The 14,941-nt window shown below is 43.2% G+C and overlaps 2 protein-coding genes across 3 annotated transcripts; both read right to left on the reverse strand.

The window, feature by feature from the left end:
* Nucleotides 1-1,200: 1,200 nt before the first annotated feature.
* On the reverse strand, nt 1,201-11,134 carry LOC126986582 (three-prime repair exonuclease 1-like). 2 transcript variants are annotated; one of them, XM_050842843.1, is made up of 3 exons: nt 10,928-11,134; nt 8,339-8,525; nt 1,201-6,650 (listed from the first exon to the last, which is right to left on the reverse strand). In XM_050842843.1, exon 3 carries the CDS (start codon nt 6,626-6,628, stop codon nt 5,402-5,404), a length of 1,227 nt encoding a protein of 408 aa, XP_050698800.1. In that variant the 5' UTR covers nt 6,629-6,650; nt 8,339-8,525; nt 10,928-11,134; the 3' UTR covers nt 1,201-5,401. The 2 variants fall into 2 exon arrangements, with proteins under 2 accessions (XP_050698800.1, XP_050698801.1); XM_050842844.1 differs by lacking the exon at nt 8,339-8,525.
* A 578-nt stretch (nt 11,135-11,712) lies between these two features.
* LOC126986515 (uncharacterized) lies at nt 11,713-14,844 on the reverse strand. Its single transcript, XM_050842788.1, has 5 exons — nt 14,656-14,844; nt 13,453-13,692; nt 13,011-13,106; nt 12,628-12,764; nt 11,713-12,470 (listed from the first exon to the last, which is right to left on the reverse strand). Exons 1-5 carry the CDS (start codon nt 14,764-14,766, stop codon nt 11,747-11,749), a joined length of 1,308 nt encoding a protein of 435 aa, XP_050698745.1. The 5' UTR covers nt 14,767-14,844; the 3' UTR covers nt 11,713-11,746.
* Nucleotides 14,845-14,941: the final 97 nt, after the last annotated feature.

A 14,941-nucleotide genomic window follows, 5' to 3' on the forward strand; every position in this document is an offset into this window, starting at 1 on the left:
GACAGAAGGTGAGGGAATTATAGGAGAAGGGAACAGACCCCAGGAGACGGGACACAACCCCCGATTAATACCTGGTACCCATTCACTGCTGGGTGGACAGGGGCATAGGGTATCGGAAAACCCGCTCAAATATTTCCACTGCACCTGGGAATCGAACCCGGGCTCTCTCAATTGTGAGCCGAGTGTGCTAACCACTGCACCACGAAGCCCCCTGCAAAACACGGGACAGGGAAGACCAGGGCATGTTGTAAAGGACTGACACACCCAGAATTGAGCTCCCAGTCATCAGCCTTTGAGCACCTGTATAGAGAGTATCACACAGGCAGCATTTTATTAAAGGTTACAAGGCACCGTTTTGGAATCCACCGAGAACCATCGCCAACACTGAACTATCGTGACTCAGATGATTTTTCTGACATGAAGTGGGCAGGACAGCTTTTCAGTTAGCAGTGCCTTGATGCTGTGCCTTCAACTATAGCCAAAGGTCAGGGAACAGTTATAAAGTAGCGTATACAGGGGCAGTAAATAGCAGGCTTTTTTTTATCATATTGTTTTCCTTTTTTTTATGCCCTTACACTTCTCTGCTGTAAAGAAATATAAAAAAATAAAAAATTAATAAAAAAGTGCATATATTTCTTCCAAGACCACAGAAGAAAAGTGTCAACAAAGTCTAGCGTTTGGGTGGTAGCTTGAGACGTCTCGGTGTTGTGTTTATGGCAGGAATGTGTTGTGTTGCCATGTCCAGCCTCACCTGACTTACTATGGATGTCAGTGTTGTGTTTATGGCAGGAATGTGTTGTGTTGCCATGTCCAGCCTCACCTGACTTACTATGGGTGTCAGTGTTGTGTTTATGGCAGGAATGTGTTGTGTTGCCATGTCCAGCCTCACCTGACTTACTATGGATGTCAGTGAGAGGGAGGGCATGCTACAAGGGCTGAAACAAGCCTTCACTTCAGGTTCATCAGAGGTCAAGACATTGATGCTGATGAGGAAATATATTATAGCAATATCATTGAGCGTGACCTCTCCTGCAAGCCCCTGGGTGTTATGAAAGACTCACAATATTGATGGCTCACAACACCTTAGGACCTGTCTCAATAGCTGGAAGTGTTATAAGATTTGGAATTAAAATTAGACAGCTCTTCTGGTGCCACAAAGAGCTCAATATAATTAGGTGATGTGGAAAAAATCAACTTACCTAACCATTCCAATTTTTATTGTGACTAAAAACCGTAACATTTTGTGTCGGGACGATGAGGGTAAGTAGTGGACAGAACAACTCACTGACGCTGGCCTGAGGTCGACATTATTGCAACTGTGTGAATTAATTTGTCCCTAATATTCCAAACACCTATTCAGCCTTCTTTCCAACCAGTCACACTTTTAAAGTTATAACATTTTCAGGTAAATTGATTCACATATCTACCTCTGCCTGAGAATTAATATTTTCTTATGCTATATCTAACCTGCCCGGCACCCTGGGGTAACAGGCTGGGGGTATAGGCTCAAGGGCCTATGAGACAGATGAACACTGAGGTCACACACAGCTTGGTGTACGTCCCCAACTTTTATTTATAATCCTTTTTCACAACCTAATGACAATCTTACTAGATATCTTTGCACCACTGGTGCAGTCAGTCTCTGAGTAACAAAACTCCATAAAACTGATTTACACACTGCATAAAATCATCTGGACAATAAAATTTTGTGTATATAAATATATAAAATCCCTTGTGTAAAACTTACAGAATTACATACTACAATAATGCAAAATACAGATACTATATACAAAGGCACAACCACCACGAGTATAACCTTGCTATGCTCTACTCATTCAGAGATCATTTAAGCAAATGCCCAAAAATTCTTTTATGTAACCAAACACAACGATTGAAGGCACACCGACACATGGACACATTATTATTACTATCTTTAAACAAAGGAGGCGGCTCAAGGGCACAGCTGGGCGTTATCGTGATAAGTTATCGTGATACTTTATACATATATATATATATATATATATATATATATATATATATATATATATATATATATATATATATATTGGTATCTTCCTTACTTTTGTAACCAAACTACCGATAATCGCTACTATTTTCCGCCTCTCAAAAGAAAAAAAAATGTTGTCTCCTCCCTACTGCGCATGCGTGGCCCAGGCGCCCGGTGTTGTGTGAAAAAACTTTGGGGTATGAAATATCTTCGGTGAAGAGATTTCATACTTAGATCATCAATATTAAAACACTGGGTTATTTTTTTGTTACTCAAAAAACACTATATCAAAGAGAAAAATCATTTAACTTTGCCCCAAAAATGATTATTCACTGCCTGAAATTTGTGACTCCATTGTACAGAGCGCAAACAAAGACCAGCGGCTTGTGTTATCATGCAGCGGCGCGGCGTGTGGCATCTCAGCTGTGTCTCGAGTGACGGAGTGAGTGCCAGTGTTCCGGTTTTCAATTATCGGGTATCGGGAATAAGGTTTTCTGTTATTGTGCCCAGTTTTGCTCAAGGGTGATAATAAAGGTAAAAAAGCCTAGTATAATGCTGTTGCCACACACAGAGGACAGTGAAGCAATCAAAGGAGAGGGTCAGATTCAGTTAGAGAGGTGTCACAATACTCCTTTAAAATGTTCATGTTGGAGGGAAGAGGATGTACAGAAGAGGGAATGATGTTCTAGAGCTTATGAATGAAAGAGATACATAACAGAATAAACTGAATGCCTAGTGATGGGTGTGTCTCCAGGGTGGTCATGGATAAGTTCAGGGGTCAGAACTAACTGCTCTGGGTCATCAACTCCTATAAACCACAAAAGTTGTCTTGGGAGATCCCCCAAAACGCAAAATTCATCAAAAAATTCACTTTGAAACTGAGAAAAAGTCATAAAAGATGTTTTACAGAAAAAAATTTGGCGCACACAGCTGTGAAATCTGTTTTTTCTAAGTTGTCGCATTTGGCTGGAATTCCATGATTCCCAAAAAATTCAAACTTTATACTGGTGCGATGTACAGGAAAATTTATTGAAGAAAAGTTGCTCATTTTATCACGATGGAGTCTGAAAAATATAGTTTATAATCTCTGACCAGGAAATTTACTGCTTACAGAGAGCCAAAGTTGCAGTGAAACCAGAAAAATCATTTTTGTAGTTTTTTCATTCTGGAATGAATCTCACTGAATAAGAGTTGTGGAACATCATCTGTATAACTCAACTGTGAAATCAGATTATTATTTGGACTGACCGTTTGGCTGGAATTCCACGATTCCCAAAAAATTCCAACTTCCTCTGAACACTCATGTGAACAAGATATTGGTTCATCTAGAACATCATGTATATCAGTGGAGGTGTCAAGACTACGCTCAGCACACAAATGACGCAGAAACTAAAGGAAGACCGCCGAAACAGATCGGCTGAGGGAACATAATCGCTCTGCAGACACCACGATGCGTAGGCAGGAACTGTAGACTATTTTTAGCACGGAGTCGTCTGAGGGACAAAAGAAGTGCCGATTAGTCACTCAGAATCAACAGATGCACAGTTACACGCAGCGTTCAATTTCCATAGAGTTTCTCGCTCTCCGGCGCTGGCATTGCGCTCATTGCTTACGCCAGTAAAAATTATATGACCCCAGAGGCATCGTCCTCATTAAGGGGTTAAGGAAAGCAAGGTTGTAGGCTTGTTCACCAGGCTGGTTAGTATAAAAGGATGAAAGCCAAAGCTGGTGGTGAACACAGAACTCTCCTAAGGTAGAGATTTTAGCAAAAGTTGAGTCAAAATGTGCTGCATTCTGTAATTCAATTAGGTAATAAAAAATATATAGTTCATACACACACACACACACACACACACACACACACACACACACACACACACACACCACAGCCACACTAGTCACACATTCCTGCCTAGACACTCCTGGCCTTGGACAGACACAGCGTCCAGTTGAAGGCCGTGGCCCTCAGTGGGAAACAAGCTGCATGATGGTCAGACTCCCTACAGGAGCACACACAGCTGTCAACACCTCTATAAAAATATACTTAGCACCTTAACTATATCATGATTGAAACTGCATTAATTTCACAAAACAGAAAAATCTCCTTACCCTATTTTGAGTCAATTATTAAATAAATTCATCTTTTGTGTTTTTCATATTATGAACTTTAATATAAACATTTGAGATAAATATTGAGGTCAGCAGCTGGTAAAAAATATAATTTATCTTTCTGGCTTCACATAGATTCAAATTATAATTAAAATGTGGCTTTACATAGATTTAAATTATAATAAAAAAGTGGCTTTGCATAGATTTAAATCATAAAAATTATTAAAATGTGGCTTTACATAGATTTAAATTATAATAAAAAAGTGGCTTTGCATAGATTTAAATCATAAAAATTATTAAAATGTGGCTTTACATAGATTTAAATTATAATTAAAATGTGGCTTTACATAGATTTAAATTATAATAAAAAAGTGGCTTTGCATAGATTTAAATCATAAAAATTATTAAAATGTGGCTTTACATAGATTTAAATTATAATAAAAATGTGGCTTTACATAGATTTAAATTATAATAAAAATGTGGCTTTACATAGATTTAAATTATAATAAAAATGTGGCTTTACATAGATTTAAATCATAAAAATTATTAAAATGTGGCTTTACATAGATTTAAATTATAATAAAAATGTGGCTTTACATAGATTTAAATCATAATTAAAATGTGGCTTTACATAGATTTAAATTATAATAAAAATGTGGCTTTACATAGATTTAAATTATAATAAAAATGTGGCTTTACATAGATTTAAATTATAATAAAAATGTGGCTTTACATAGATTTAAATCATAATTAAAATGTGGCTTTACATAGATTTAAATCATAATTAAAATGTGGCTTTACATAGATTTAAATTATAATTAAAATGTGGCTTTGCATAGATTTAAATCATAATTAAAATGTAGCTTTACATAGATTTAAATCATAATTAAAATGTGGCTTTACAAAGATTTAAATTATAATTAAAATGTGGCTTTAGATAGATTTAAATCATAATTAAAATGTGGCTTTACATAGATTTAAATCATAATTAAAATGTGGCTTTACAAAGATTTAAATTATAATTAAAATGTGGCTTTAGATAGATTTAAATCATAATTAAAATGTGGCTTTACAAAGATTTAAATTATAATTAAAATACAGCTTTCCATAGATTTAAATTATAATAAAAATGTGGCTTTACATAATTTAAATTATAACTAAAATGCAATCAACATACACGCTAAATAATGTCTTTGTTTAACCTAAAAATTCAAATAACATGCCTGGTGTCTAGTCATGCATAACTATGATGATAAAGTAAAATCTATATTTCATGACATTACACTACCCCTCTTGGCTTGCGTGGAAAGACTTTCTCTTCTCCCACATGGGCTTCACACTTGCAAAGCTGGTGGCAAAGGTGTCCGCCCACTCCACCAGTTTGCTCCCATAGTGGCCACAGATGGTCAGGAGGGCAATGCAGTCTTCCTCCGCCCGGTGAGCCTCATATTCTGAGTCAAAGAGTCGGCTGTAGATAACAGGCTGCCTGTAAGGCATCTTCCTGCCCTTTCTTCCACTGTTCCCATAGGTCAGGGTCCTGCGCACCTTACTAGATCCCTTGGCAACCTTGGGCTGGAAGCCTGAGATGCCTGGCTGGGATGTGCCAGGGGTGCAGGGCTGGGGTGGGGGCTGGGCTGGCTTGGCAGGGGTGGTGGGCATGGATGTCTGTCTGGGCAGGCGATTCTTTATGGGGGTCACAAGAGGCTCAGCAGACACCTCCATGGCATGGTGGTCGTTGCCTTGGCTGTGGGGGGATGACTCCAGGGGGCTGGGGGGAGTGTTGGATATAGAGCTGCTTTCCCCCTCATCAGACTCTTCTATCCGTGAGCGTTTGATGGGGCTGAACGCCTCCGCTGGGAGCTCATCCTCAAAGTTGTCAAAGCTGAAAGACTCTGCCAACTTGGTGATCTCCGATATGTCTTCCCTCTCTATCAGGCCGTCAATGTCCCTGATTGCAATAAGGGTGTCAACACACTGCAGGTCCACAAACTTGTCGACACAGTTTACTTTATTCAGCTCAGCCATCAGAAGGGGGAAATCAAACCGGTTACCATTGTGGGACACCAGTGCCACAGGCCTGGGCAGGTCCAGGAAAAGCTTCAAGGCTTCTGCACTGGCCTCGGTAAAGCTTGGCAGGTGCTCCAGGATTTCATTACTGAGGCCAGTCACTCCTTCCACAATAGCAGTTATAACTTTCCAAGGGTAATAGAGTCTTGTGTATTTGTGCAACACTCGAGGCACCTTGGGAATGAGTTTTCTTTTTGACCTACCTGCACCTGGTGAGGAGCTTGGTACCGTGAGTGTGGCAGCGGCCTGGTGGCTGGAGGGCTGACTGCTGGATGGTGAGCCAGTCATGGACTCCTTCATCTCCAGGAGGTGGGCCCTGGACACAGCCACCAGGGACAGCTCTGTGATGCGCGGGTTGTCCCTCGGCAGCCCAGTGCTCTCCATGTCCAAGAACACAAAGGTCTGGATCCGGTTCACTTCCTTGGGTGGGTCTGGCTCCTCCATGGTTCACCTGGTCTCCCTTCACCTGAGAATAACATGCTCTAATCAACATTAAAATTTCCAATAGTTTGCTGTCATGTTTATTTTATTTCAGTTGCTCAGATGAAAAGATATTTGTTGCCATGAATTGACCATAAAAGATGCTGACCATGAAAGCAGGCAATAGACACCTCATGAAATACCTCATGTATTTTATGACGGTCTCCGGGCACTATTTCCTTCTACCTCTACTGTGCTGAATGAAATCAAACAAACGTGTAAAAATCTAGTCACAGTCACATAATGAATATCTGCCCAACCTGCTAAAGGCCCACAGCTCTCAGTACTACCAAAGCCAGAAGTGACGTCCAGAGGGTGATACTTCAAACAGGCTGAAATGCTTATGTTTCCCTCATTATGGTATGTGATGAGAAAACTTTAATTAAAATCAAGTTCTGATGTACTTCTTGTAGATTTACTTGAATTTTTATTATTCACTTATTTATCTATTTATTATTTTTGGCCATCACTAGTTTTGAGGAGGGAGACAAAGGGAACGTGATTTTTGGCGGGAATGTTAAGCAGACCGGCAAAGATTAGTTGTAGTACCGTGCCAGAATCTCATCATCTACTTTATGAAACATCACTATCTCTTCATATATCTTTGCTACAAACCTTCAACTATAATGTCTAACCTAATACGAACGAACCTAAACTAACCTAATCTTGCCCCATGCTGCCGAATTGTAATGTGCTAGCATTTTGAGAACTTTGATAAATACATTGAGTTTGTGTTGTTAATTGAAGCTGAATGAATCTCTCTCTCTCTCTCTCTCTCTCTCTACCTCACCTAATACATGACCTTACCTATAATGTCTAACCTAATACGAACGAACCTAAACTAACCTAATCTTGCCCCATGCTGCCGAATTGTAATGTGCTAGGATTTTGAGAGCTTTGATGAATACACTGAGTTTGTATTGTTAATTACAACTGAATGAATCTCTCTCTCTCTCTCTACCTAACCTAATACACAACCTTACCTATAATGTCTAACCTAATACGAACGAACCTAAACTAACCTAATCTTGCCCCATGCTGCCGAATTGTAATGTGCTAGGATTTTGAGAACTTTGATAAATACATTGAGTTTGTGTTGTTAATTGCAGCTGAATGAATCTCTCTCTCTCTCTCTACCTAACCTATAATGTCTAGCCTAATACGAACGAACCTAAACTAACCTAGATTTTGAGAACTTTGATAAATACATTGAGTTTGTATTGTTAATTGAAGCTGAATGAATCTCTCTCTCTCTCTCTACCTAACCTATAATGTCTAGCCTAATACGAACGAACCTAAACTAACCTAATCTTGCCCCATGCTGCCGAATTGTAATGTGCTAGGATTTTGAGAACTTTGATGAATACATTGAGTTTGTATTGTTAATTACAACTGAATGAATCTCTCTCTCTCAGTATTATAATGACTAAGTTGTCACTATTAACTGACAAATCTTTTTTATTCCACTACAGGATCCTTGAATACCTCGAGAAATGGACCCTTAAATGCCCTCGAACCCTTTAAATCCCCTCCAGCAAGACCTTTAATTAAATACCCACGCCGTCACACAAGCAGGCAACCCCCACCGTGGCCTTGGTCCTCTACACAACACGCTTATCTCCCTTCTTACAGCATGACAGCCCCTACAGATCCCTCCCAGCGCATCCCACTCACCGTGCCTGGAGGTGGGGAGCTGTGGGAGGTGGTGGGCTGCCTGTGTGTGTGTGCCCCGCCCGAGGTGACGCCGCACACAGGGACGCTACGGGTCGCCAACTCGTCTCGGTTTGTTTGTTCCTGTGCGATGTTGTTGTCGCTGCGCACCGTTGCCAGATGTCTCTATTTACCGGCTTCTAACCCATTGCTATTGCCCAAAATACCAATAATTAACCATTTTAACGATAACTGTATATGAAGTCAGTTATTGGGGTGGAGGAGGCAGGTTTTGGCTCTGAAATCGGCAAACATAAGAGGCTGAGTAGGGCAATCTGGCACCGCTGTCGCTGGGCATCGTTGCCAGATTATCGTACTCAGAGCCTCGTATTTACCCGTTTCTGAGCCATAGCTATTGCCAAAAACACCAATAATTAACCATTTTAACGATGACTATATATGGAGTCAGTTACTGGAGTCGAGGGGGCAGTTTTGGGGTCGGAAATCGGGAAACACAGTCAGCGGAGTACGACAATCTAGCAACGTTGTCGCTGGGTGGAGGCTTTGCTACACTCCCTCTCAGACTTTGTAAATCACTTTGGTAAGAGTCAATATTTCGCAGGAATGTCAATTTTTAAAAACCCCGAACCCCTCAGCTGGTTTGGCTCGCTTCGTTCACCACTCACCCCCAACGTTGCCAGATTGTCGTACTCTTCCTCCTATGTTTGCCGATTTCCGACCCCAAAACTGCTTTCATCACCCAAATAACTGCCTTTATATATGATTATCGCTTAACTTAAATGGTTAATTATTGATGTTTCTTGGCAACAGTTATGGGCAAACAGATGAATACGCGGCTCTGAGTACGATAATCTGGGAACCGTGCAGTCACTCCTCTTCCTCAAAGGTCCACATGTAGTGTACTGGAGAAATGGATGCTGGGTTAACATACACGTATATCATCTGATAGCCTGCTCAGGGAGTGATTATATGGCATTGAATAACAGAACTGATAAAAAGTGACATAATGATGGCTGATGGATTCTTTGTCATACTACATACACTGCACAGAGTTATATTACGTAGGTGATTCTCTGTACGCAAATTTCTTCTGTTCATTTGTTGGCGAGTGATCCATGCCGCCTCAGACCTCCGGGGAATTCACATGGAGGTAATTCACTCCCCTGGGAATGACCACTGAATCTGATCACTATGTTATGGTCTATTTTTATCAAGGAGACTATACGTATATCTCCTTGCCTCCCTTCTCCCTTGTTGTTTACCTGCAACAATAAACTATCAATCAATCAATCAATCTTTATCCAGCGTTTTCTGTCAGGCATGCACCCTCCAGCCGCCGCCAGCCTTACCGCGGCGGCCAAGCGACACCTCCAGCACCCACGGGAAATACCTGGGCCATGACGTACGCGACGGGAACCAGACAGGAACCTGATGTGTGTGTTGGGGGGTAACTCTGCACTGAAAACACTGGTTACACATGTAGGCTACACGTCGTCGTTAAGCGTGCAGACATCGCTATCTATCGCACCTAGCTCAAATTCACTCTAATGTATCACAATACGGCGCATTCTTTCGATTATTCATGTTTTCTCTGAGATAAGTGTTGATTCTAAGTCAAAACTGCGAGTCTGTTTAGGCATTACAGTATTGCTATAAATAAAAAATAGCTATACTGTAATGCCTAATCAGACTCGCAGTTTGACATACAGATCTATAGGCCTACTCCAGTTGTGAATTCTGCATGTTTAAATTTTTGAAAGACATCATCCATACGTGAACACTTTTGAGTTTGAGACTATAAGGAAGTTGGTGTTTTTAACTGTTTCAGATATCAATATTCAACAGAAAGGCCATATCTTATCAAATTAATTGAATATTTAGTTCCATATATTTTTCATGAAAGTATAGATGTTCCTTTTGTTACAAAAATTCAGAAGAAAGGGAAGCTAGTTTAACATTACTAGTTTAAAAGAAGGGGATACCTTTTAGAAAATTAATTAATTGTTTAGTTTCACATTCTGTTCATTAGGAGACACAAATTTGACTGTATTCCTATATTTCACATCAAGAGAGATTTATAGGGTATAGTTTTCAAAAAGGGAATACATTTTATATTTTTATAATGTGAAAAAAAAAATTTTCCTGATGTTTCTGTGAGTTTTATTATTGTAGGCCAGAGTGGGGTAAAAGGCCTACCCAGGGGGCTTCTTACCCCACATGCGGGGTAAGAAGCCCCCTTTATTATTTTTTTTTAAATTGTCATATAATAAAGTAAAAATCATAATGAGTGGATATAATATATTCCATAGATAGGCCTTAGCCTAAGCTTTCAACATAACTTTTTTTCTTCAAAATTCTATTGCAAAAAATGTGGCTACAACAGCCAATCTCCCTTAAAGGGGGCAACTTACCCCACCTTACCCTAATAGTACAATCAGATCAGATTATTTTAATTTTGACTTGGTGGACACCAGCAGAGTGGCCTCGCACATTACTTTCCTTCATCACGTTGGTTTGGGTCAGGGAGAAACAGGCAAGAGAACGGAGTTATTCACAACGGCACGAAAACAACAGCAGCAGCATGATACTCACGACTGTGTGGGTGACTGAAAGCGGGTCCTTCAGCCCTCCTGGGAGCACGGAATGACAGGGCAAAGCGCTCCCAACGAAGCCTCTATGCGCTCAGTACTGAGCTAGCTGCGATAATAGTATTGTCGCAGCTGTGTTACGATCATCGTAACACAGTACACCTTGGAGACGGGCTGGTGCGTGCTTGTCGTTGCTTTGTACTTGTTAAAACTCCATTCAACCTTATCGCTTATCTGAGACTTGAGAGGCTTGATCCCGGAACTTGTTGTATGATATGCGATCTGAATGTACTATCAGTGTTTAGTAATTACTTACCTCGGAGTATGTGAATAATTTAAAGCATACGCCATATTTTGACACACACACACACACACACACACACATGTAATGAAGTGGAACTATATTTTCTTACAGTTCAGGAGGGAGTTGAAGGAAAAAAAAAATAAAAGAACGCATGTTTTGCTTTATTGTTGCATCAACAGACTGGTACAAAAGTAACATCCTTTCCAGTCACTGAAAGAAATACCCATAAAAATTCCATATATTAACCGTACATGCCTTCATCGAGTACCCCTTGTTTGCATAATTCTTCACAGAACGCATAAACATAACAGAAGAAATTTAGTATACTTCCTGCGTAACAGATTCTCTACGTATGCTGAGCTGCGGCCTCGGCCACACTTATGTCAAGAGTGGAGTGATAAGACAACTCATAATGTTTCTATATCTTCCACTTTGAAGACTCCTAAGAAACCCACCCCAAAAATCAATATCTCCTTTTTCACACACACACACACACACACACACACACACACAGAACATTCACAGGTCCACGCCGAGGCAGTGGTCAAGCCGCCAGAAGTAGAGGTCGCAGCCGTCGGGCAGGAGGCAGTGCTGCTCCCCCGTGAAGAGCACTCCTGCAGCCTTGACGGAGAAAGAGTGCACGGCCTCGAAGCAGCAGTCCTCGCCGTGCACCAGCGTGGCCGTCACGATGCACGCCTTGCTGGGGTCCAGGGCCACGGGCACATCAAAGCCCTCTTCCCCCGCCTCCGCCATGGCCGACGTGTACAGCGTGCGCCCCGTCGCGTCCCTCACCGCCGCCCGCACCTCCCTCAGCGCCACGCCACGGCACTCCACGCGCTGCAGCACCACCGCGGCGTCCACCCTCAGACCCGACACCAACACCCGCTCCTGGGCGGGCGGCGCCTCGCCGGGCAGCAGCAGTGGCAAGACAGGCCTCAGCAGGCCTCGGGAGACGGTGGCCTCCGGCAGGCGGACGCGGCTCATCGGGTAAGAGTCGAGGCATCTCCTTTTGGTAAGCAGCGACGAGCAGGTCTCGGGCAGCGGTGGGGCCCCGTCGGTCTGCGTCCTGTGCATGAGGATGGCCTGAGACTCCTCAGCGCTGTACACGCCACTGGGGACCAGCCACCGCACGATCTCCTCGGTGCTGAGGGTCAGCAATCGCACGTGAGGCAGTACGTGCTTGATCTTTTGGTGCAGTTCTTCGCCGCAGGCCCCCTGTTGCTGCCGCAGCTGCGCCCGGCCCCTGTGTGTGTAGCAGACACCCATTACCACTACTCGGGGGAGGCGGGGGTTGGGGTTATTTGTCACAAGTGCACAAGTACCTGCAACTGTTGGGATTGTTCACGACAAGGTAAATACGACCTCACATATGATGACGGTGTCGGAGCCGCGACACCTACCAGGCCAGCACGGCATTCAGGATGACGGCCTCAGACTGGACGTACAGGTGCTGCTTCAACAGGTGCCGGAGTGCGTCCTCCGTGAGGCAGCACACCTGTTGCGAGGACAACACCTCCTCGGCACAGGTGAGGAGCATCTGCAAAGAAAGCTCCACTCTGGAAACACGTATACTTGTTGCGAACACACACACACACACACACACACACACACACACACACACACACACACACACACACACACACATCGAAATGGCTAACAAAACATTAAATGAAAGAAGAGAGTAAAAACACCACTGATACTGTATGCCGTGGGTCAAGAAAGGGTAGCCTAATTATCTCCAGTTAAACACCTCAGCCTCGCCTCCCACCACAATAGTGCTGACCTGCAGGCACTTGGTGACGAGCAGCGAGTTCCTGAGGAGGTAGGCGGCGTTGTACACCTCCAGCAGCGTCCCCTTCTTCAGGATGTCCTCCAGCCACTGCCAGGGAAGACAATAAACAACATAAAGGAAATCGCGTGTGCCAAGAGTTTGATCGAGTTAAAAGCTTTATAAGAAAATAAAAAAATATTGAACACGGAATATTATGAGCTTCACATGTTTGTGTAAATTTAGGCTACAACTAGATAAATGCAAACACACACACACACACACACACACACACACACAGTACTCCCCTTACCCGCCCACATACCCTACGCCCACCTAACTTTACCTACTCTTCCCAAGCACACACAGTTCCCGCCCCGCCCCCGCCCACCTAACCTCCCTCCTTCTCCGCCAACACACACCTCCCCGTCCCCCTCCACCATCCTCCCCAACACACCTTAAGACACGCAGGGTAGAGTTCCTTCACCCTGTACTTCCCCACGAGGCAGGCCACCTTCAGAGCCAGCCTGCTGCTCTCCATGGGCGGGTCGGTGCGGTGGACGAAGCGCATTAGCCAGTGGAATGCCTCGGAGGGCGCGTCTTCATGCAGCAGGAGATGGTTCTGCCGCAGCGGGGGAAGGGAGTCAATCATCTCCTCCAGCACAGGTGACGCCATGGCCAGGTAGATCTTGTGCACCTGTGTGAGAGTGGAGGAGAGGTGAGGGTGCCCGTGGACAGGTGGGGGGAAAGGTGAGGGCTATGGAGGGGTGGAGGGAAGGTGAGGGTGCCTATGGAGAGGTGGAGGAAAAGTGAGGGATTTGGAGTACCTTCATATGGAGGGTGGAGGGAAAGGGAAAGATCGTTGTGGAGGGGTGGAGAGAAAGGGAAGGCTGTGGAGGTACCAGGTGGAGGAGTGGGTGGTGGTGAGTGTTGTAGATGGTGGTTTCATTTATCTATTTTTCTTATAATTATACAGAGTCGCTGTAGACCTATTGTATACTGAACATGGAGGTAGAATTGGTGGAGTCGACATCAACCCAATTAAGTGAATCCGCCCGACGTGTCATTTTTACGGCCAGGTGTCAGGTGTTGTCAGGTCAGGCTCCCTCTTAATGGGCTCGGCCAGGCTTGCCCACCCCTATATTTTGCCCGTAAGTTTGACAGTTCGTCGGCTTCACCTCAATGAATGGGATTAGCGGGCGGTGTTGACTCCACTAATTCTACCTCCATGATACTGAAGGTTGTTTTGAAAGGTGTTGTTGGTCGATCCTAGGCTATATTTGTGACGTTTTGGTTTTCTTTTGCGTCAATTTGAGTAAGATATCACAGAAGCTATCTTGCAACCATTATGAAGATAGAGAGGAAGAAAAATTATTGTGGAGGGTATGTAGTGTTGTTATCATTATTATTATTATTGCCATTACGTGTTGCTAATATATCATTATTATTATCATTTACCATTCTCTCTCTCTCTCTCTCTCTCTCTCTCTCTCTCTCTCTCTCTCTCTCTCTCTCTCTCTCTCTCTCTCTCTCTCTCTCTATCTATCTCTCTCTCTCACACATTATTATCATTTACCATTCTCTCTCTCTCTCTCTCTCTCTCTCTCTCTCTCTCTCTCTCTCTCTCTCTCTCTCTCTCTCTCTCTCTCTCTCCCCTCACCCTGAAGGAGGCGTCGCAACCCGTCAGAGTGATGGTGAGGTCGGAGTACTTGGCGTCCTTGATCACCGCCACGCCGTCCCCGCCGCGCCGCCGCTCCTGTTGCTGCTCCATAATGCCTTCCTGCTCCTGCTGCTGCTGATGCTGATGATGATGATGGTGTGTTCTCAAGCCTGGAGGTGTATGGTGTAAAAACTAAGTGATTTATCCGTGGACTTAAAGTGTGTCAAATAAGGGTGGACCTCTTGACCACGAGGAAATCCACACATATTTAATTTCCTTTTTAACG

The sequence above is a fragment of the Eriocheir sinensis genome, chromosome 62 (assembly GCF_024679095.1).
Source record: "Eriocheir sinensis breed Jianghai 21 chromosome 62, ASM2467909v1, whole genome shotgun sequence".
NCBI lineage: Eukaryota > Metazoa > Arthropoda > Malacostraca > Decapoda > Varunidae > Eriocheir > Eriocheir sinensis.